Genomic DNA, 22,516 nt, shown 5'->3' with positions numbered 1-22,516 from the left:
GGGAACACTTCCTATAACACCCGATGTACTCGTTAGATCAAAAGAAGAATTTTGGAAGAAAGCTTTCTGCTTATTCCAAGATGTACTGTAATCAGCTGGATAGCCGTATCCAGATCAGATGGTGGACCTGCACCTAGACACGACCACAATGCATGATGTAGTCAGCCGGATCCGGGCCATATCCATATTAGATGGAGGACCTGCGCCTAGACACGACCACAACGCATCCCTGAAGTGTCAGCAGAGGTTGTGTCAACTAGACTGTGAAGGCATCATCGACACGACAACCATCGGCAATGATCCTCAACAAACCCATCTACATACCGGCATGATGACTCCGATCTTCCAACCAGATGGAATTGGATAATATTCTGATTGTTCCAATCCAATCTGACCTATGCTGCCTGAGTGTTGGCCAGAGGAGAACTGGCCCCCCGACTGAGCCTGGTTTCTCCCAAAGTTTTTTTCTCCATTCTGACACCTGATGGAGTTTTGGTTCCTTGCCACTGTCGCCTTTTTTTCAACTTTGTTGCCATTGGCTTTTGGCTTGCTTAGTTGGGGACATTAAATTTAACATTTAATTTAATATTCAACAATAATATTGATCTGCCTGTACTGACACCATCATATGAGAACTGAGCTGGACGACGACATCACGGTTTTCTCCACAGCGGCCATATATAAATTAACTAAATTAATAACTTTTTTACAACAAAAATTAAACATCACTCAGCTCACTTAAGCTGGACTGTGATGCTATTTTATTCTGGAAGCAAACTTTGTCGCATTATTTTCCTGTTATCTCTGTAAAGCTGCTTTGAAACAATCTGTACTGTAAAAAGCACTATATATATAAATGTGACTTGACTAGATCTATCTGCAGCTTTTGACACTTAATCATCGGATCCTTGTGTCCACCCTCTCATCACTGGGCATTACTGGAACTCCATTTTGCTGGTTTGAATCTTGTTTTACAGGTAGGTCTTTGGAATCCAAAATACATCAAATGAGACCGGGGTACCTCAGGGTTCAGTTCTTGGACCCCTCTTCTTCTCTACACTACATTACTGGGACCCATTATACAGGTTACTTCTACCATTGCTTATGACACAGAGCTCTACTTTTCATTTCAACCAGACGATCCCATGGTAGCTGCACAGACCTCAGACTGCCTGGTGGACATTTTGGATGAAATGGATGAAAGAACATGCAAACACACACAACTCAACTTAGCAAAGACAAAACTTCTCGTCTTCCCAGCCACTCGTCTTCCCAGCCACTTCATCATTACAGCACAATTTCATCGTCCAGCTAGGTTCAGCAACAATAATCCCATCGAGTTCGGCCAGGAATCTTGGATGGCTAGGTGACCTTCGAAGACCACATTGCTACAACAGCACGTAGGTGCATCATGCATGTTTGGACTGTACAGCATCAGGAAGATCAGACCATTCCTAACTGAGCATGCAATTTCTCGTCTAGGCCTTTGTCATTTCTAGGCTGGACTATTGCAACATCCTTCATGTACAATCAAACCACTTCAAATTATTCAGAACGCAGTGGCTCGACTGGTCTTCACCGAAACTAAGGGCCCATGTCACGCCGCTGTTTATCTCTCTGCACTGGCTTCCGGTAGCAGCTTGCATAAAGTGCAAGACATTGGTGCATACCTACATGATGGCCACAGGCTCCACACCTCCTATCTCCACTCTCTCTTACGAGTTTACTTGCCCTCCAGGAACCTGTGGTCAGTAAGCGAGGCGCCTTGCGGTACCATCACAGTAACATCTACTTCATTATATCACTTTATCTATGCTCTCATAATTTTCCTCCATATTCTAGCTTGTACTATCCTGAGCGATGGTAGAAACTTTGTAATACTAGCACTTCTCATGTTTATTGCCTCTTTATGATGAATCGCTAGGTGTATTCCTTAAATGTAAGTCGCTTTGGATAAATATTCATTTAAATTGTTCAAGTAATATAGTTTTAATAGATTTTGTCACATTAATATAAAATTAATTTGATGTATGGTCACAGGTGCATATATTGGCTTTTTGTCTATGAATATTGCACTACCAATCAGGTTTCAACGCTGGACCTATCCATTCTTAAATGGTATTTTACCTGACTGTCTAAACTGCTGCAGTCGCCCAGGTCTGATTCGTGCTCCTCTTCAGTTAGGGACACCAGCGAGCCTCTCTCTTCTCTGTCCAGCTTTGACGGACAGTTTGGTTCCTGGCTAGCCTCCCCTACGTTCTGGATCAGACTTTTCCTTCCTTCCTTCTCTGCTGCAAGTCCTTCCAGGCTGTAACTGTGGAAATAAAAATGTGATTATGCCTGAATGTCTTTGAGGATGAGAGATTTTAAAAAGGTGAGATGGTGACCACCTGTACTATGGGGTTATTATTGTTGCAATATTCCAAATAAATAGACTAATATTCACAAATAAATGTAAAGAGATTCACAAAAATGTATCGAATTCACAAATAAATAGATTAATATCCACAAATAAATGTAAAGAGTTTCACAAAAAATTATAAAATTCACAAATAAATAAAATGAGATTTGCAATTAAATAAAATATTTATTTGTGAACCGCTTTGTGCATTTGTAAATCGCTGCACACATTTGTGAATCGGTTCCTGTGCATTTGTAAATCCCCTCAAGTATTTGTGGATTTTTAAACACTGCTAGCATCGACGTGCATACAAATCCACAAATAAGTGGACTCCACCCACCATGTACTCAAGCCAATCAAATAACGGCCACATCGAGCTGGCCAATCGTTGCACGTTATCGCTTCAACCAATCACGTTTGGCTTTACACTCGGGGCGGGAACTAATTCTTGCATCCTTGAAAGGAGCAGTAGTAGTGCTGAACTGCTTGTGTGGTAAAAACACTCTTTCAAAAGAATGTTGTTGTTTAAGGCCTCTTTATAATTCCATCAGGATACACTCAGGGAATTATGATAATCAGAGATCCCGAGCATCATGAACAGTCTCTACACCGGCAAGAGGCGCGACAGCGCGTCAAAAGCAAATAGGCACTGTCTATTCACTGCTGCCGTAGTAGTTTCAAATAATGTAAAACTAGCATGTTTGAAATGTTAACACATATTCCCTATGTGACGTCTGCTTAGCTGCAGACATGTCTGGATAATCATACTCTTAACGGCTCTGATCGTAGCCTACTTATTGACTAGTGCTGGTTACTTGAAAAACCATATTTTATGATAGTGTACTGGATGCAGGGCATTCATTGATAGTAAACGGATGCCCGCACTTCTTCTGATGTAGCGGCTACATCACGCAATTAGGACAAATGTTTTTGCACATTCGCTTTGCCCAGTGTAGATAGCCTCGCACGGGGTAGACACGATGCATGAAATTACAGAACATACGATTTTGCCTTTTAAAGCACAATCGTGGTGACAAATAGCAATAGGACATAAATAAATGTCATGTAGAATACCAAATATGAGCCCAAATGACCACCCAATATGTAACAGTACGAGCCTCAGCATCAGCGTGTATACTGGGGTCGATGCTGCAAATAAAAATCTTGCAATGCAAATTAAAAACTCTGTGTAGCAGTTTAAATAGTGTAGCTATTTATGGGTTGAACCCAGTTATTCATTAGTCAGCTACTTGATGCTTTTCTGTTCTATCTTGAATAACGTGACACGTCCATAACGCGTTGTTCCCATAACAGAGATGTAAAGTGCTGTTTCTCTGGCTTTTTTCAAGGCTCAAACAAATTGTGGCTTGGCTTGACAAGCAGTCTAATGGTGTAATTCTAACAAAATCCAAACTTTAAACATATTTTGCTGTAGAAATTGTATGGGCCTTTACGCGTACACTTCCTATTTGAGCATATGCATGAGCAGTTATTTCAGAGCAAGATCGCCCAGTGTAAAGCCAAACGTGATTGGTTAAAGCGATGTGGCTCGATGTGGCCGTAATCCGATTGGCTTGAGTACACGGTGGGTGGAGTCCACTTATTTGTGGATTTGTCTGCACGTCGAGACTAGAAGTGTTTCAAAATCCACAGATGAGTGAGGGGATTTACAAATGCACAGGAACAGATTCACAAATGTGTGCAGCGATTTACAAATGCTCAGAAAGCGGTTCACAAATAAATGCCCGGCAGAGTTGTGTTTGTAAAATTATAATACATTTGTAGATATTTTATTTATTAGCAAATTTCATTTTATTTATTTGTGAATATGAATCTATTTATTTGGAATATTGCAACAATAATAACCCCATAGTACACACTGAATCACCCAAGATATTTTACCTTCTTGTGGGTGACATTTAAACACACAATATACTGCAAGACACAAACTCATTGAGATTCACATGCACAAAAAAACAAGCTTAAGTCAACTAGCAAATGATGACAATAAAAGCTTGACCTCAGTCTGTGAAAGCTGGCCATGGCGAATGAATGATAATCCACTGACGCACGCTATACAACAAGCCCAACAAACCAAATTGCATATATTTAGAGCGCAAGCCAATCACTTCAAATAAAGGTTATTTGTTGAGTTTTAAATGATAAAAACAGCATACTGTATAACGTACAGTTAAAATTAAGACTACATATATTTTGACACTTCCTCATTGTCAAACATTAGTGTGTCATGTGCATAGCTAATACAATGGACTATATCTGTGGTTGTTCTGCTTGGAGACCAGTGTGAATTTGAGGGAAAGTTACTTAATTTGTCTGCAGATGCCACATTGAATGCAATGAAATTCAATCATTTAAAGTGCAGTGTAAGTATTCCAGTAGTTTTTTGGACCACTGTATGTACAAGATCTAAACTACATGCTAAAAAACATAAAATGTTTTAAATTTAGTTTAAGCTAATTGTTCAGAAAGCAACTTAATGTTGACTGCGATGTGTTCTGAAATTCTTTCTATCAGGAAAGTGACAATGTGGTAAGATAGAAGTAAAAACATCTCACCTCTCATCAGGTTCTGAGATCCAGATCAATATGTTAGTCATTGTTGACATTAGTAAATATCTGCTGTGATGCTGTAATTTAATCTATTGTTCGGCTAAACGGATTCATGAGTAGCCGGTTAGTTTCTGTCTTAGACAATGAAGTAAACGGAAGTGACTGCAAGAGTGTTTGTGGTCTCAGATGTTTGTCCGGAGAGGAGTGAAGACTAAACCATAGAAAGGAAGTAGACTAACACACGAAACACACAATACGCCATCCACGTACACCTCCGTCTTTATACAACACACCATTTGTGCATTCATACTGCAATTCATGCCGTAACCATTACCCAAGAAGTTCTTTAAAGATTTTAGACACTTCCTCTTTTTTTACCTTCTTTCATTTATTTCGTCATTTTCTGTGTGCAGGACAACCGAAGGACACCAGCTCATGCTTCATAGTTAAGCACATGAAAGGAGGATGGAAGGATGGATGGATAGAAAGACAAAAGAGAAACTTGTTAGTACAAAGACCAGATCTAAAAGAGGCCCTTGAACATTTAACATTATGTAACTTTCTTGTATGCTACATTGTGCCGGGTTATTATAGTTAACTAAAACCATAAAAATCATTTTTATTAGTTGAAATAAATTATATATTTTTAATTATTTTATTTCAGATAGTTGGCAAGGAAACTAAAAATAAAATAAAAAGTTAAAAGTAATTGCGACTTTTTAATCTCTTTTTTATATTTTAAACTCTTTACCAAAGACTTTTTAATCTCAATACTTTTTTCTTGCAGAATTATGTGATATAAACTCGCAATTATGTTGCAATTATGACTATTTCATGCAATTCCAAATCTATAACTCGCAACTATATATTTTTTTCTCATGATTGCGAGTTATTACTTGCAATTATGACTTTATTTCCAGAAATTTCAAGTTTATATCTCACAATTCTGATGTTTTGTTTTGTTTAGGTATAAGCTCAGAATTCCAAGATATAAACTCAGATTTGTGAGAAATAAATTAAATTCCAGAGTTATAGACCTGCAATTGTGAGAGAAAAAAAGTCTGAATTATGAGTTTATAATAGGCAATTACCTTTTTTTATTCCATGGCGGAAACAAGGTTAATGTTCTGACACTGTAAACTAAACGTGTTTAACTTCAAAGAGATTCATGGGATGTTTTGATGAGATCAGTTAGTGACAGTTTTCCCACAGCATATGGTGAACACACCACAATATAGCATTTTAAATATTTCCATGGACCATTCAGAAACAGTTTGATAGGGCCCCTGAGCGGAAAGAGTTAAAATGGATGATGGTACCTTCTCCTATGGCCTGCAGACCTGCGCTCCACTTCACCTCCTGACGAACTGGAAAAAGTGATGGATGAAAATTATGAGAAGATGGATAGACAGAAATAATGAAACAAAAATGAATATGAAGAGTGGATGAGATGATTGACAGCCCTAGGAATGTTTACTAGAATGATGATTAAACAAGAGTAAAAACATTAAAATATACATATGGCAAATGGACTGCATTTATATAGTGCTTTCATAGACCCAATGGCCACCAAAGCTCTTTACATATTGCCTCACATTCACCCATTCATTCACTCATTCATACCAATAACTTATAATTATTCTAATAATAATTATAAATTCTGATAGAAAGTATACATATTTAATGGATTAATAATTATATACAAATGTATTATAAATATTGATACTTTCTAAAATATGAATTTTTATGTTGTAATTTGGGTCAATATAATAAATGAATAATAAAATAGTCAATCTAATAAAATGAATATGGTTTTGCAGTCTTTTTTGGTTTAAAATATACATAATGTTTATTGTATTTTATACGAACAACTATATTTGTATAAAATATAATTCATATATATATATAAATAAACACAACAAAGGTTCCAGGAAAATAATTTTACTTATTTTTAAGTCAATAAACAAAAAAATTAACAAAAAAAAAATATTTATTTGATATAAATTAATAGTTAATTTCAGAAAAAAATTACATATTGAGTTCTCTTCAGCATGAAAAGAAACACAACCATAATGTTAACAACCATGATGTTCCTCTTTTCTGTCTTTCTGAGTATTAGAGGTCATCTGTTTTATCATTGGCAGGAACAAGTCTTGTGTGACCTAAATACAGCTCTTTCTTTCTCACAGAACATCTGCCTGCTTACAAAGCCCACAGAGGAAAGAGCCCTCACACTTCTGGGATTTCCCTTCATAAACACAAAAAACACATTCACATACAGACTGCCAATGACTCAGGGGAGAGCTGTACACAAAGCAAAACTAATGCGAAGATGATGGGACAAAAAAACAAAACTGAGCAACTGCAAACGTAAACTCAAGTGTAAAGTGTATGCTACAGTATATCTGATAGCATTATAAAGATGGATACAAATACAATGAATGATGAGGCAGAAGTAGGCGACATATTGGGCTTGTGTTTCCATAATGCTGTAATAATGTTATCAGATGTTTTACAGGAAATATAAATACCAGGCATCTTGCTGTGTTAAATGTAAAACCTTTACCAAATATATGCATTTAAAATGTAGTCTCTCTCTTTTTTATATTATACATCATGATAGTTCTGACAGTTTATGTCTTCTAAACTATATATCAGATAACAGAAGCTAAATACCGGTAGTCAAATTACACATTTGTCGTTCTAGTTATTTCATTTAGCATGCTAGCTAACTGGTTAGCCAACCAGCATCGCATATCACACATCTGATTAGAATAAGAGCTTGAAATACCAAAATCAAAAGTTATCAGGTAGAGGTAAGCTGAGATAGCAGGCTAATCAGTTTATTTTCTAGAACTAGATACTGCGATATGTTTTGGAACATTATTAGCCTGCTATCTCAATGCCCCGCCAACCGATTAGCCTGGTAGCTTAGCATACCACTAGTAAAATAACAAGGTAGCTTCCATTACTACAGAAGGACAATCAAAAAAGATCTTTTAACTATCTAAAAGAAGATATCGCATTATGTTCATCATTACAAATGGCTACCTTTTAGGGTTTAAGAGGGATAGGATTCTCTAAATTTGCACTACACTGGACTGTGATGTAAAACTAAAGTCAATTGGCTATTTAAGAATAGTTCAAACCCCTCAATATGTCGTAACCCCAATGTCCTGTTTTAAGAAGACCAGAACATTGCTGTTTGCATACCGCAAAGTGACTTCAATTTTGACATGAACGCTTTGTGTATGTGTACAGACGAATGTGAAGCCTTTCAATGTATACTCCATATTACAACGTGAGCAAACAGTCGCTCAACAAATGCCCACTAGAAATGTATATTTCTAGTGGGCATTTGTTCTGTCTGCGCTATTTCTCGTAAAAAGTTATGACTGACAAAAAATTATTTTTGTAATGTCTGTCTTTTTCGACTGTAAAACTACAGCCTGGGCTGCATGATGACAATACTCACATCACGTGATTCTGTACACCCATATCCTAGTGTATGTGTAAAAACCAAAGTACACTGTGTTTAAGTCACAAAACTTTCATTTTTAGCAGTGGAGATTCATACCTGCGCTGACTAATCTCGGTCTCCCCAGCTGAATTTTTGCCCGGGCCCCAGCTGTGCCTGCGAAAAGGAGACAGGGATCGTATGGAGGTGCGTAAAATGGCAGACCGCTCCGGGACCTCGGTCAGGCGGTCCTTTTTTTCTTCCTCCTCTGTTTCTCTAGAGATGGGTGAAGCTCCAGGAGAAGTGGGATTTTCCTGACAGGTGTCTGATGCAGGGGCCTCTGTGCTGGCCTGAGGGATGACGCTAGGGGTCCCCAGACTGGAGCTGTCATCTGTAGAGGACGAGTAGGTCATGGACACACCGCTGGTGAGAGTGACGCTGTCCTCACCCTTTGATGGAGAAAGAGGACAACAATTAGAGTTTGCAAAAACAAAATCACTTCCGATCTGAACACATTTGATGTTTGGCAGACAGCTAGGAAGACTGGGATTTTGGACCAATGAAATTGCACTGTGGGTTGAACTCCCCAACCTGATGTAATGAAAATCACACATAGCGCCTGGTTAGGACAAGCGTATGTGAATTTTGCGAATGACTGTTGATGACGTACCACCTTTACATCTGCAGTGTACATACAAGCAGACTCATTTTTTCCATGCAAACCCCATGGAGTCTCAGAATTCTTTCCATCCTTATAAAGCTTACATAACATAGAAACACACACAGCCCTGACACTCATTTCCATTCACAGCGGCTCATTAGTTTCCTTGCATGCTGAGACCGCAGCCAGGAGAGGGGTGTGGTGAGCTAGCGGCTACATTACACACTAACCGTACCGTAATAGTTGACTTTACGAGCTATGGGGGGGGGAAAACACTTCCAGAACACAAGTCATGCTTAGGTGAAGTGCCTCTACCTGCTTTCAGAGCTTAGAGAAAATGTAAGCATGCTACATGAAATTCCATGTACAATTCCAAGAGGAAAAAGTAGGCTAGTTTGGGGGCCATTTAATGCTAATGTCCTCCAAAAATAAACTTTTAGCCAATATAAGCATTAAAATATTTCCTCTTCTGGCAAAATGAAGCAAAAACATCCAAGTTTTGACTAATAAATTGCTCTTTTCAATTAGAATTTGTTTTATCTTCGCATTGTGTGCAATCTAACTTAACATTGAATACTGCTAGCATTGCAAACCGCTAGCCAATTAGCCTGGCAGGTTAACATACCAATAGCTAATTAGCCTGCTAGCTTAGCTACAATAGGTAGGAACAGTCGTGTTCCACAAGTAAAAATCCCATTAATTTTCTCAATAGGACTTCAACTTAAAAACATTTAAAGCTACAAGGTTGTTAATCAACAGTATATGCCTTTGTTGAAGCCATCAGTCACAAACCTACAGAGCCACTAAAGGGACATGGTGGTGGAAAAAATATTTAACTATTGCTTTTGAGCCTCAACTATGAGAAAAATACTTCCAACATGAAATGTCACTTGTGTGAATCTATTGAGGGATCTATTTACCAAGTAAACCAAACATTACAGTTCTCAAAAAAATACTATTATTATCTGGGACTTGCTAAAAGCAACACTTAAGTGTCCAAGTCTGTGTTAAACATCTTCAAATTGAGGCAAGGATTTTAAGGGGTGGAGAAATCCACAGAGAAACTCTTAGAGGAGGTGAAAAAAAAAAAGGAGTAAGCATGTCTGAGGATGAGGTCATAATAATGGCCTTGGCCCACCGATCTGCTCACGTCACATGATGTCAGTGGAGCAAGATGTTGTGTGTAGAGAAGATCACCACTGAAAATGAGACGTATTACATAACCGCTTTATCTGGCAGAGGCAAAGGCGAGGGGTTCCGCTTGGTAAAGAGACATAGAAACAAAACAAATAGCAACTCTGTTTCAAAAACAGAATTGGGTGATATTGGAAACACAACGCAAATCCGGACCCACCTTATTATTAAAAACTATGTCCTCGCCCAAATCCTGGCTAAAGAGAGAATCGCCATCGCTGACAGACCCTCGCATGGGGCTCGCTGACCCTTTGTGACGTACACTCTCGGGTGAGGGGGTCAAAGGGAATTCTGTGGGGGGGAAAGAATCAGGAACAACATGAGAATGTTGAATAGCAACAGAAGAAGAATAAATAGAAAATAAAACAGACCAGACTCAATTCTCATACAACTGAATCAAAATACAGTCTAAAAATGAGTCATTTCAGTCCATTGTGTTGCATCTCTTCTCGCAATCGTCGCAGACAGGATGTTGAGGTCATTACTTAAATAGATGATCTTATTTGACTAGTGGAGTCTTTTGTATTGACAGGAAGACATTCATTTAGTCTTTGGAGGATGTGTATGTCGTTTCCCATGTGACACAATGTGGGCACTATTTAGATTGGACACACACAGACACAGTCTGAGCAAAGAGGGCATCCTTTCTTTTGTAGCCTGCTGGAAGATGTATGAAAGAGGTTTTTGTGTTTTGTTCTGGATGTGACTTTCACCCATAAACTAAACCTATGTGATGCAATGTTGAGTTGTTGACGTCAAACGCTGTACGTTCAGTAAAACTCTGCGGTATTTCACTGTAAATTTATGCTTAGAAGCCACATAAGTTATGTAGGTGCTAACAGGAACATCCTCAAAGACCATGAACATTTGGTTTACCAACTTGATATTCAATGCAAAAGACTTCAGGGTTTTTGAAAACCAGTAGGTTACCTGAGCTCACTGAAGTGGATTTCTTCTCCTGAAGTCCAGCATCTCGACTGGCATCAACTGAATAAAACGTCTCGGTCTCTCTGTGAATCTGCAATGAGAAAATCATTCCAGTTTAGAGTGTCATTTCATGTCCAAAAAAATTACTCTTTTGATATACAGATCAGAAATCTTTACAGCTGATTTTGTATATTCTGAACTTATAAAAAAATACTAGTGACATGAAATCTGACTGGTTGACGAATGTTCTAAGGTGTGCAATTATTTTCAGGGAAACACGCGGCTATAGTAGTTCCAGTTATTTCAAAAGGTCCTTACAGCCTACAACAGCAAAATAACCATATCCCACACAAATTATTTCCATGTTTTTTGCCACAAAAATAAATTGTATAATGTACGGGAAGCACATACTCTCTTTCTCCCACTCAAACGCACACACATACAATACGGACACACATTCGCACAGAAACGTGTTGTCAGTAAAATGTTTAGCAATTTTAAAGCTACATGGCATTTCTCAGTAGCGAGGTAATAGCAGAGCTGTTCTTGGAGCAGATAAACTTACTCTCTCTAATAACTGCATTAATAACTGCATAACGGAAACAAAAATCAAGGTTGTTGTCAACTAAATGTTTTTATTGTGCATCATTGCCAATCAAACTGAAGGCCTAATTATTTGAAAAATGTATGCAAAAAGGTGAAGAAAAAAATGTTATTGTGTGTATTTAGACTATATTGCATTTTATCTACGAAATTAGCATTAGCAGGACAAAGATTCCACCATTTTATTGCAAAATATATATATATATATAAAATAAAATAAAATCCACCATCATTTCTATCACACATTCAAACAAAACACTTAATTGAAGATGTTGGAAATGACATTTGTCCGTTTGGAAAAAATGACAACACAAAGACTTTTTTTTTATATAATAAAAAAAGAGCAGATTTTCTAAAGGTATTGATTTTCTCAAACGCATAATATTCTCAAGATCCATCATCTGCTAAAAATCATGCTAGAATCCAGCAGGACATACAGCACTGATGCATCAGGTGAAAGATGGTTTCCTCTGCAACCTAAAACCAGGACAAGTATGTCAATGGTTTCGACTTGGACGGCTAAAGCATTTTCCTTCAACCACAGAAAAATGCACTTTCTTGATGAAGAAATGTGCTTTTCTTCAGCTCGTGAACAGAAATATTAGCAGTGGTGAGAGCGTCTACCTCCTGAGAGAGTTACATGTGGTTGTAAACCCTCAAGGCTGTGATTTGGGGCAGGAAGGGTTTCTGGGGGCATGTGTGGGGCATTCAAAACAGACCTGGAGGAATGTGACCCACATTTAAACATCACGGCCCACTAACGTTCAACAGAGCAGCTGTGAACGGGCCATAGAGGGCTAGTTTTAGGCTACTGTAAGGACAAAGTGGTCACCATACAATAGTGGTGCAGGAATGATGTAAATTGTTTAGGCCAACGTGGAACTTAGCATTACAGTGGTTCCCCTCAACAAAAACCCAATATGATTTTTACATAGGCTTTTGGTTTATTGTATATATTATTGTGATCAACACAAGATTATGATAGCAACACATTTTGTCCATCAAGATCATTTTCACAAATTAACACAACTTTTATGAATTTTGAAGCCTATACAATCGCTCTAAGTAAAAAGCTAAAGGTAGGCTAGCAACGAACTACACCACAGCCCCAAGATTTTATCTATAAAAACATTTCCCCTAAAAGTTTGAGTTAGAATAGTTTGCAAGAGCGTGATTAGAAGCACAACAAGGCTGTGAACGGGACTGAGCTTTCCAGTTCGGCGTGATAACGCTTAATGTTCTCGACCGCCTCTGTCATCACATTTAGCCACTTGTTAGCAACCGCCTTTTTCAAGATGTAACAGATTTTTTTTTTTTATCACGAGTGATTTAACCAAAATCCCATTTAAAAAAAAAATTGACTTCGGGAAGATGGGACATTTATCAATCTTAATGCCCATTTTTACACTATATTTTCCACACTTTATTCTATTATGTATTATTAGTATTACTACTATGGTATTACTATCACCTGATGCATCAATATTATGATATATACAGATGCATTAGGTAATAAGGATGAATAATAATAATAATAATAATGTGAATATGGTGTTAATAGGCCAAATATTTGTATTTATATATCCACTACATAAATATTATAGATAAATAATATTTAAATAATAATATAAAAAATTATATAAATAAATCCAAAAACAGCAACACTGCAACGCCATGGCACTTTTAAGATAGTGTAATCAAAGAAGAGCTACAACACCAGCTGTAGCACAGTATAGAAAGATCAAAAGACCATGAAAAAGAAGAACCTCCCTGTGGTGGAAACAGAAGCTTAAAACCCTTCCTGTGCAGCTCATCTGCATGGCCATCATCGGCTCCATTCAGGACTGATTACACCCACCCACTGCCCGTCGCAAGCATGTGACACACGCTCAACTCCCACGCTTAGTGTGTACCCGCTGTGTGCACGCACGTGTGTGTGGCTTCTGGTCATAGACCTCCTTTGTTTGGTCATTGGTGGACAGACACTGCTCTAGTGTGGCAAGCAAGAGGGGTGTGGGCTTTTCAATAGAGCCGTCAACAGCTGCAGCCTTTTAACTCTCAGAGAGAGAGATGCAAGGAGAGAAACAGAAACAAAAACTGGAAAAAACAACGAAATGTAAAAATAAAACAAAAAATGTAAATAAAATAAAACAAATGAGCAGACAACTAAATGAAAAAAACTAAATCAACGAAACCTAAAAGAGTAAACCGAACAAAAAACAAACAAATCAAACAAACTAACCCAAAAAACCAAAGCCCAAATAAAACAAAACAATTGAAATAGAATAAAACAACCAAATGGAAAACCAAAACAACAAATCAACAAAACAAAAAGTCCCCCCCCAAAACTAAATTTAACAGACAATAAAAAATATATAAAAAAAGCCAAAACAAACCAAACATGTAAAAAAAATGTAAACTAAGACAACTAAATGAAAAAAACTCAAACATTCATCCAATTGGTTTTAATTGTCAGGAAACAATTGGCTATATATATACACATATATATATATATATTTTTTTCACTTTTATTTAAAAGGGTATGAAAAGATGAGTGGATGGTATCAGTAAATAACACAAGCTGTATTTAACCTCTGGTTGTCTGCCTAAGTGCCACCACATAACGTGTCGGGCCACATATCCAATTGTTTTAATGAAGACACGCCATCATGGAATCCAGAAAAGTGATACAGGGCTGTAATGTTTCACTGCTGTTCAAGAAAACATGTCATTCCCAGTCGCAGAAGGTTCTGACAGGATCCAGACAGCACCGAGATTCTTACACCATCTGGAACTTAGACGTGCAAGCATGTTCTGTTTACTGATCCCAGAACAGACATCAACCTCAATCTGACAAACAAAATCATACAAACACACTGTCCCCAATCCTTCAATCTTCATTATGAATGATAAACTTGCCTTTGACTGGGAAAGCAAATGAAAAGCCTCAAGTATAGAGCACTCAGTTTCAGACAATTAAACACTAGTTTTCGAGTGTGCAGGCTTGTGGATGTGTGTATCTGGATGTATATTACCAAACGCTCAAAAATGTGTTTATGCGGACACATTTGCAGAGAACCAGAAGGTTAGCTTGGATATGCTCTGATATTTTATGTCAGTTTCACGGCTTGGTAATAATGATAATGGATGTAGCAGACACACAGAGAAACACTTCCAACCAGACACCGTTTCTACCAATTACTGAATGAGTCGTGAAAATCAGTCCACAAATGTGGCGTTTAGAGCCAATGTGCAGTAATGGAAAGATGTAATGCCTCACACTGACCAAATGCTAAACACATGCCACAGGCAGAAACGGTCAGCCAGAGACCTGCTCTTTGATCATCACTGGTTTGATTATTTTTCAGGATACACGCTTTAAGGATAACTTGGCATAAACAAAGCATAAATACAGATTTGTCAGGCCAGCTATGTTAATATATCCGATCGGTCAACCAATATGGGTTTGCTTTTCAAAGGCCAATATCGCAAAAGCAAGGAGGCCCACATAGCTCCAATACATCTATAAGTCAGCCATTATTAATTTATTCAGCAAAAGTGTCCAATAAAATAGGGGTTATTGAAAAAAGTGATGATCAACATGTCAGCCACCATAAGGCTACTGATATGACTGGATTTATCTTATGTGACAATTTTACAATTTTTTATTTTTTTTTTACATTTAAAAGTTAAATTTAGACAGATTTAAACATTTTACACAATATTTAAAATAACAATGCATTATTAAAAACATATTTTAAAAAAATCTGAAATACTTAAAGATAATTGGGAAAAGTTTAAATTATTCACTAACAAGGCAGTTTGCAAATCTGCATGATATAGATAATCTTGTTACGCCACACTAACTAATATATATATATATATATTTTTAAGCTACTAAATCTTGGTTAATTCAGCAACAGATTTTTCAGGCATAATCCTTAGACAAATCAATATAAGTCTTGTCACAGTATGACTAGCATTAAAAACCGAGGATATCTCACTTAAATACACCCTGTATAACAATTAATACAGACAATACACAATTTTTAGCGCAAACAATCTTTCAGAGTGCGTTTACATGCATTGAGAATCTCGAGATGCAGCCGGACACAACGGGGCTTTGAATATGCGCTGGGACAAAGAGCTCATAGCAGGGGATGATTTATAGCAGAACAATGCAGACATGAAGTGAAATCATCAAGTAGCTCAAAGTGGCTTTACGATGCTCGTTTCGGCAAATGTGACGTCAGGCTTCTACATGCACAACTGGAAATTAAGCACAAGAATAAAAAAAACATGCAGAATTTATGAACGATGTTTGAAAAAACATGTGCGTTTGGTCAGGAAAGGAAAGGAATTATGACAAAGGAGTGTTGTGCACGAGCGCATGATGTAGGCTGTAAAAAGCCGCCATGCATTTCCCCAGGCACGTGGCTTAGTTTTCTTTACGCCACTGATGGAGAGTAAATGGGGCCATAATGGGGTTCAATCCAAAAAACACCACAACACTTCATTGACTGGCAAATTCAACACTTCAAGAGTGAGATGGAAAAGGTGCATTGACTAAAACATGATCCTGACGCCCTTCACATGACCTATCCTGACACACGACCCCTTTGACGGTATTGACTTCCTATGGGAACCCGTGTCACACAAACAGGAAACTACCCTAGAATTGCCTTTTCCAAACAATCTCCTTCCCCTGAGGAATTATGGGTGGCTAGAACAGGACAACAGTGGGCAGGTGAACTTTAAAAGTAGATTTGTAGCCAACAGTGCTGGGAATTCCGGGCAGAGATTGGTTTGTAATCGTGCCTTGCCGATCCAAGCTCAAGCGGAAATATAACTGGAAGCAGCTGGTAAAGAGTTGTGGGTGCTTGCTGAGGGATCAGAGTAGTTTTTAGTCTGTTGCCAACTGTCAACTTTAACCCTTCTCTAGCACTGGCAGGTTTTTATACTAAGCTGATTTTTGACAGTAATGTAAATACACATTTTCACAGATGTATTTTCATTTGCAAGGTGAAAAACCACAAGGTACACTAAGCGTTAATGATTTGGGTCCATATTCTAAAAAAAAAAAAAAAGGAAATATTTTGGTAAGAACTATATATTTAAAATACGTATGAGGCTATCCATAATTACCAGGTTATTCACAATGATTTTAAAACACTTACATTTTGAATTGTTCCTACAATTTTACAATCTTATGTGGAAAAAAATACAAAACATACTTTTTAAAGTTGCGATGTGACATTTGTAATGTTACAAAATGAGATTTATATTTCAAATAAATGCTGTTCTTTTGAACTTTCAATTCAAATGATCTGAATATGTTTTTAATTCATTCAAAATTAATAAAAAGAAAATGAATGATTCTTTAGCAGCAAATCCTCATATTAGAATGATTTCCGAAGTATGAGTAATGATGCTGAAAATTCAGCTTAGCCAGTACAGGAATAACTTGCATATTAAAATAGAAAACAGTTCTTTTAAATTGCAATACTTTTCACTTGTTTTTACTGTGTATTTTTCTTACCTGCATTTATTAATCTCACAACCACAAACTTTTGAATGGTAGTGTATAAGATGAAATTTGTGGCAAATTGTCTTTTAAGTGCTTTGGCACTGATCCAAACACATCCATGTTCTAATCATGGAAAAGGAGACTGTTGAGATGGGCTATATTAAGAGATGACAGAACTTCCGAAAGGCTTATGAAACAGAGCTGTAATCCACTGAGTGCAGAGAGAGACTGTCCACAGACTGTGGTCTGAGCTGGACATTCTGGACACATTCCATAGATATGACGAGCTGTGGAGACAGGAAAGGCTATGACATGGAAGTGGGCACCAGTGGACGCTAATAGTCTCACAGAGTGCGATTTTCGTACTACCGACTGATTTTGCATGGTTCTTCTATTTGTTTCTTGCACACATTTTCAGACGGGTTCTGGGTAAAAAACATCTGTGAAATGACTTAAAGAGGTGTTAAGTAGCCATTTGGCTTCTCGTTCAATATCAAGGAGGTCTCAGTTGAAAGGAATATGCTACAACAAAGGTTTGCGTCAATTGGACAGTGCTCCCTCGGGTGCTCTTTGAGATGGCCGTGGACAACCTGTCTTTCTCAATCCTCACTTAGTGCTGGAGCGGCACCTGAGGCCCTGTATTTTACATAAAGAACGGTTTAACAGCCCCTCTTCACTTCCCACCACAGATGCTTAACGTGGACCATATATTAATATATCACCTTGCAAATATAACGGTATATAATGCTGATTTAAGGTGGAAAAAAAGTATTTAATTGGTGAGACCATGAAGCCTGATCATAAAAAATACAAGCTGTCTAGACAATTTACACAGACTTTAAGTGAACTATTTAATCACCTCAAAATTAATTAATATATATATATATGTGTGTGTGTGTGTGTTTATTATATGTTTATTTATTTTGTCTCTTTATTCTAGTATATTTATTTGTGCTACCGTTTGCAATTAGTGTATTTGTTACTTTTTTTTTTCAAACTGTTTGCTTGCCTTTTTTTGTAAATGTAGCAATGTGTAAGCCAATACAACAAAATGACCCAAATTATCCAAAAAATATGAGATAAACAAATTATCTGTATGGTGGTATATATGGCAGTTTTTCCCATGGTATCGAAAATGGCATCCAATTTCAAGGTATCGTATCAAAGTTGGAATCCTAGTATCGTGACAACGATACTACTAATCACACACGCGCGCACACACACACACACAACTAAAATGTTAGATAAGTTATAAAAGCAGTAGTATTCATTTAGATTATAGGCAATGCAAAAATAGTATTCTTTAACTAGATGTCTATGGTTACAATGTAAACATTCTGGCATAAATATTGTGTAAAATAAGTGTTAGTTTAATTTCAGCAAGCTCTATTTATGTCATCTGCTGTAGTTACACTGTAGCACATATAAATCTGCATTATTAATCATATGCCCCCCTGCTTTCTAGATATAAGCACTAAAAATAGCAATTGAGAAACTACAACTATGGCCAGAATCCGTGGCATGTTGTCAATTATCACAGACAAATTATGTCTCATCCCTCATTTTGTAAAACACCACATTTAGTGATACAGAACCCAGGCAAGTGTGTATCGTGAATGTGAATAAACAATTAAAAAAAATACTAAGTGATCAAATTAAGAGAGAGAAAAAAATCAGATGAGCATAAAAGGAGAGCATATGAAAGAGCATACCTAATAGTAAGCAATACATGCTGCTTCTAAGAAGGAATCATTATTCATGGCAGTTCTCCACAATATTTTATACCTACTATAATTAGATGTTTTTTTTAATTAACTTGCCTTCCCACATAATGATTCTCAGACCAGCTGCCAGCTCATGTCAGATGATGGAAAGCAGAAGGAAGCAGAAGAAGTGAATGGAGATAAACAGGCAGCGAAGCAAGCTTGGACCAATCTACGTATCAAGAGACAATAATCGAGGGGTCAGACTGTGGAAGGGCCCTTTACGTGTCTGGCTGTGACCTTCACTGATACAGTACCAGACCAGCCACTAAATATACAACCTCCAACATACTGACAGCATTCCAGTGAGAGTCCTTACTGTTCCCACACACACAATATCTAAAATAGGACAGGGAGGAGACTTCTATTGTTTTTATAAAGCTTTTGCATTTTTAGATAAGGCTTTATATAAAGCTTCAGAATTTTTTTAATGAAAAATTATCCAAAAAGAAGGTTGTGTCAAATTTTGCTAATTTCTGAGGACACTTTTGTCCCTAAATATGGACTTTTAGGTCACAGGTTCCAATGTTTTTTCCTTACTTGGAATTAATTATGATTACATCCCCAAAAGGAGGTTGTGTCAAATTTTGCTAACTTCTTGGGACCAATTTGTCCCTAAAGAGTAGCCATGAAACTTACACATTGCTTTAAAACTAAAGAACGAATCCAAATACCTGTAAATATGAAATATGGATTGAGAAGTCTTTGTGAAATTGTAATGTGAATGCGAAATTGTTACGAAATTCAAAATCCAGAATGTCTAGAACAAAACATCAAACCCTAGAGCTAATGGAGAACAGTGGCCTGAATTTGGAAAGCAGGCCTCATCGTTCCACATCCAAAACTGAACTCCACCCAAGCCAAGCAGCGAAACTCCACAGCTCTCATGCGCGCACACCCCTTCGATTCAACGGGAGCGAGACCTCTGGCATCTCAACAACGCTCCCATCCAACCCTAATCAATGCAATGTGACGGCGCACGCAACTGTCAACAAGACAATCTGCAAAATGTACAGACAACAATGATTTTTAACAGACTTTCGAAAAGAACTTGAACACGACTACTACTTGTTTTCTGCTTCGTACCTTAATCAAAACCACGTCCACGGACCTCTCGCCCTTTGCGCACAGGCTGTACCTTCGCCGGTGTCGCTCGTACATCTTTTCCAAGGGTGAAGTGTGGAGGAGGAGAAGAAAGTCCCGTTATATTCCAACATGAAGCCCGAGACTTGTGGAGTTCCCAGTCAAGCTTTGGGAAAACTGAGCAATTCTCTGCACATCTGCACCATGAACCAGCCCCGTTCTCACTCTCCCTCCCTCCCTCCCTCCCTCCCTCCCTCCCTCCATTCTTCACACACTTTTTTTCCCCTCCCTCTTTCCTTTTTCCTTCTGCACACTCCCTCTCTTTTTCTGTTGCTGGCTTTCCTTCTGCTCCCACTGTTGTTGTTTTTAAGACTCACCCAATCGCAGCTGCTCTTTTCCGTTCCCCCTTCGCTCCTTCAATGCCTCTCATCTCATCCTTTTCAATTTTCGGAGCAGAAAGCCTCACATCTTTACCAATGTGCATCATGGTGTGGTGGAACTCTGATCGGTTAACACACATTCACTGATCAGAGGAACATTTCATCCTTCAAACTGTTTGGAGAACAGTGGGGCGAGATTCCCAGGCTCCACCCAGCAAGATAAGGCTTTTCCATCCAAGTAAACACTATCAAGAAAGGTTGTCATGACAAGATAATACACTCTTGGACACTGTTCGCAATTAAAACAAGTGCAAAGTGTAGTAAATCTCATTTAGCTTTGCACTGGATGCAAGGGACCCTCGATCACTGCATCTGTATAGAACCATCAACCGACTAAGCTGGAGTCATGGAAACCCTTTCAAAATGGCGAGAATGATGAGAGGTCAGACTGCGGTCTGAAGGGATTCACTGGGAATTTAATGCAATTGAAGCGGTGCATGAAACTAGGGCTTCTGGAGAATCAGAAGTAAGCCTGGGTTCATTCAGCGCAAAAATACCAGAGATAAGAGTTCACATGCATATACAGAGGTTAAGAGTTGCTATCATTAACTAGAACTATTAAATGAAATCAAGCTAAAATAACCATGAAAACAATATTAGATGAAAAACTTAAGTTTAAAAGCTTTAAAGAAAATTAGAAAAGTATCTGAAACAGCACCAATATTACTAAATCTAAAAGAGAAATAAAGCTAAATATAAATAACTAAATGAAAATGACAAAAATCACATAAAATTACTAAATTAAAAAATAAAATAAAAAATAAAACTATTTCTAAATATAAATAAATTAGTGCTGTCAAATCGATTAATCGAGATTAATCATATCTAACAAAAAAATTGGTTTATATAATACGTGTAGATGTGTGTATATACAGACACTATATGTATACATGTGTATATATATATATATATATGGTATATACATATACACACGTGTACATACATATACATGTGTGTGTGTATATATATATATATATATATATATATATATACATATATCATGTGTATATATGTATATATATATATATGCATATTAAAATATTGCATTGCTAAAGACCGCGGACTTCATAACGGGTGGTAGCGTTATGACAAACGAAGCCTGTTATTGTCCCAATGCATGCATGCCGTATTGCAATGTTTTTCCACTTTTGCTTGGGAGTTTCCATCCACCATTAAGTATAACGAGGGTGACACAGTGTGTGTATATATAATTTTATACAAAAACACACAAGACAGACACACCTTGAGGACAATAAAACACCTTCAATTAAAGTCTCATACATTATTCCATGTTTAGCGTGACGTTCTAACTTGTACTTAAGAGAAACAGATATTCAGCTAACTGTGTAGGTTGTCCTGACGCAGTCAGTTCAGTCTTTACTGTGTGTTGTGTGTTTGCATGTGTGCATGTGATTATCCAGTGGAGGAGGGGACAGAAGAAACAAGGGCTCTTTGTGGGGATCTCGGCGCATGTTATCTCCGTGTTTCACGACCAGTCATCAAACACAAACTATGATTTAAAGGAATAGCTTGATCAAAAAAATATGAAATTCTGTCATCAACTCATTCTCATGTCTGTTCAATGAAATGCAAGAATACCCTGGATTCTCTTTTCAAAAACACACCATAAAAGTGGCCCATATGAGTTGAGTGCAATAGTCTGCAATAGTTGAGTGCAAGAGTCTTCTGAAATCATATGATAAGCTTTATGTGAATAGTATACTGAAATTTGGCTGATTATAATGACGGTCATGAAAGCAGCAGTGATATAAAATTCATGACAGAATCATTGCTTTGAGTCAGATCTTTAAATGAATCAGCTGATCCAATCCACAAAATTAGTCTGGATGATTCGTTCATAAAGCTGACTAAGCCACTTCTCGTATTCTC

The 22,516-nt window shown here is 37.5% G+C and overlaps 1 protein-coding gene across 11 annotated transcripts in view; it reads right to left on the bottom strand.

Annotated features, from left to right (window-relative positions):
- Positions 1–22,516, bottom strand: part of LOC306993671 (A-kinase anchoring protein 13) — an 88,779-nt gene that overhangs the window by 22,122 nt on the left and 44,141 nt on the right. For 10 of the 11 annotated variants that reach the window (XM_079603647.1, XM_079603651.1, XM_079603653.1 and 7 more), the window contains exons 9-14: positions 11,214–11,301; positions 10,444–10,574; positions 8,549–8,877; positions 6,291–6,338; positions 5,350–5,409; positions 2,128–2,314 (exon numbers count right to left, since the gene is read on the bottom strand). In XM_079603647.1, the coding sequence (XP_079459773.1) occupies positions 2,128–2,314; positions 5,350–5,409; positions 6,291–6,338; positions 8,549–8,877; positions 10,444–10,574; positions 11,214–11,301 (843 nt within the window). The remainder of the gene's footprint in view (positions 1–2,127; positions 2,315–5,349; positions 5,410–6,290; positions 6,339–8,548; positions 8,878–10,443; positions 10,575–11,213; positions 11,302–22,516) is intronic. The other variant, XM_079603656.1, reaches the window with a different exon arrangement.

The sequence above is a fragment of the Phoxinus phoxinus genome, assembly GCF_949152265.1.
Source record: "Phoxinus phoxinus genome assembly, chromosome: 25".
In the NCBI taxonomy this organism is placed as follows: domain Eukaryota; kingdom Metazoa; phylum Chordata; class Actinopteri; order Cypriniformes; family Leuciscidae; genus Phoxinus; species Phoxinus phoxinus.
The sequence above is the reverse complement of the archived record's forward strand: the minus strand, read 5'-3'. Positions and strand labels throughout refer to the sequence as shown.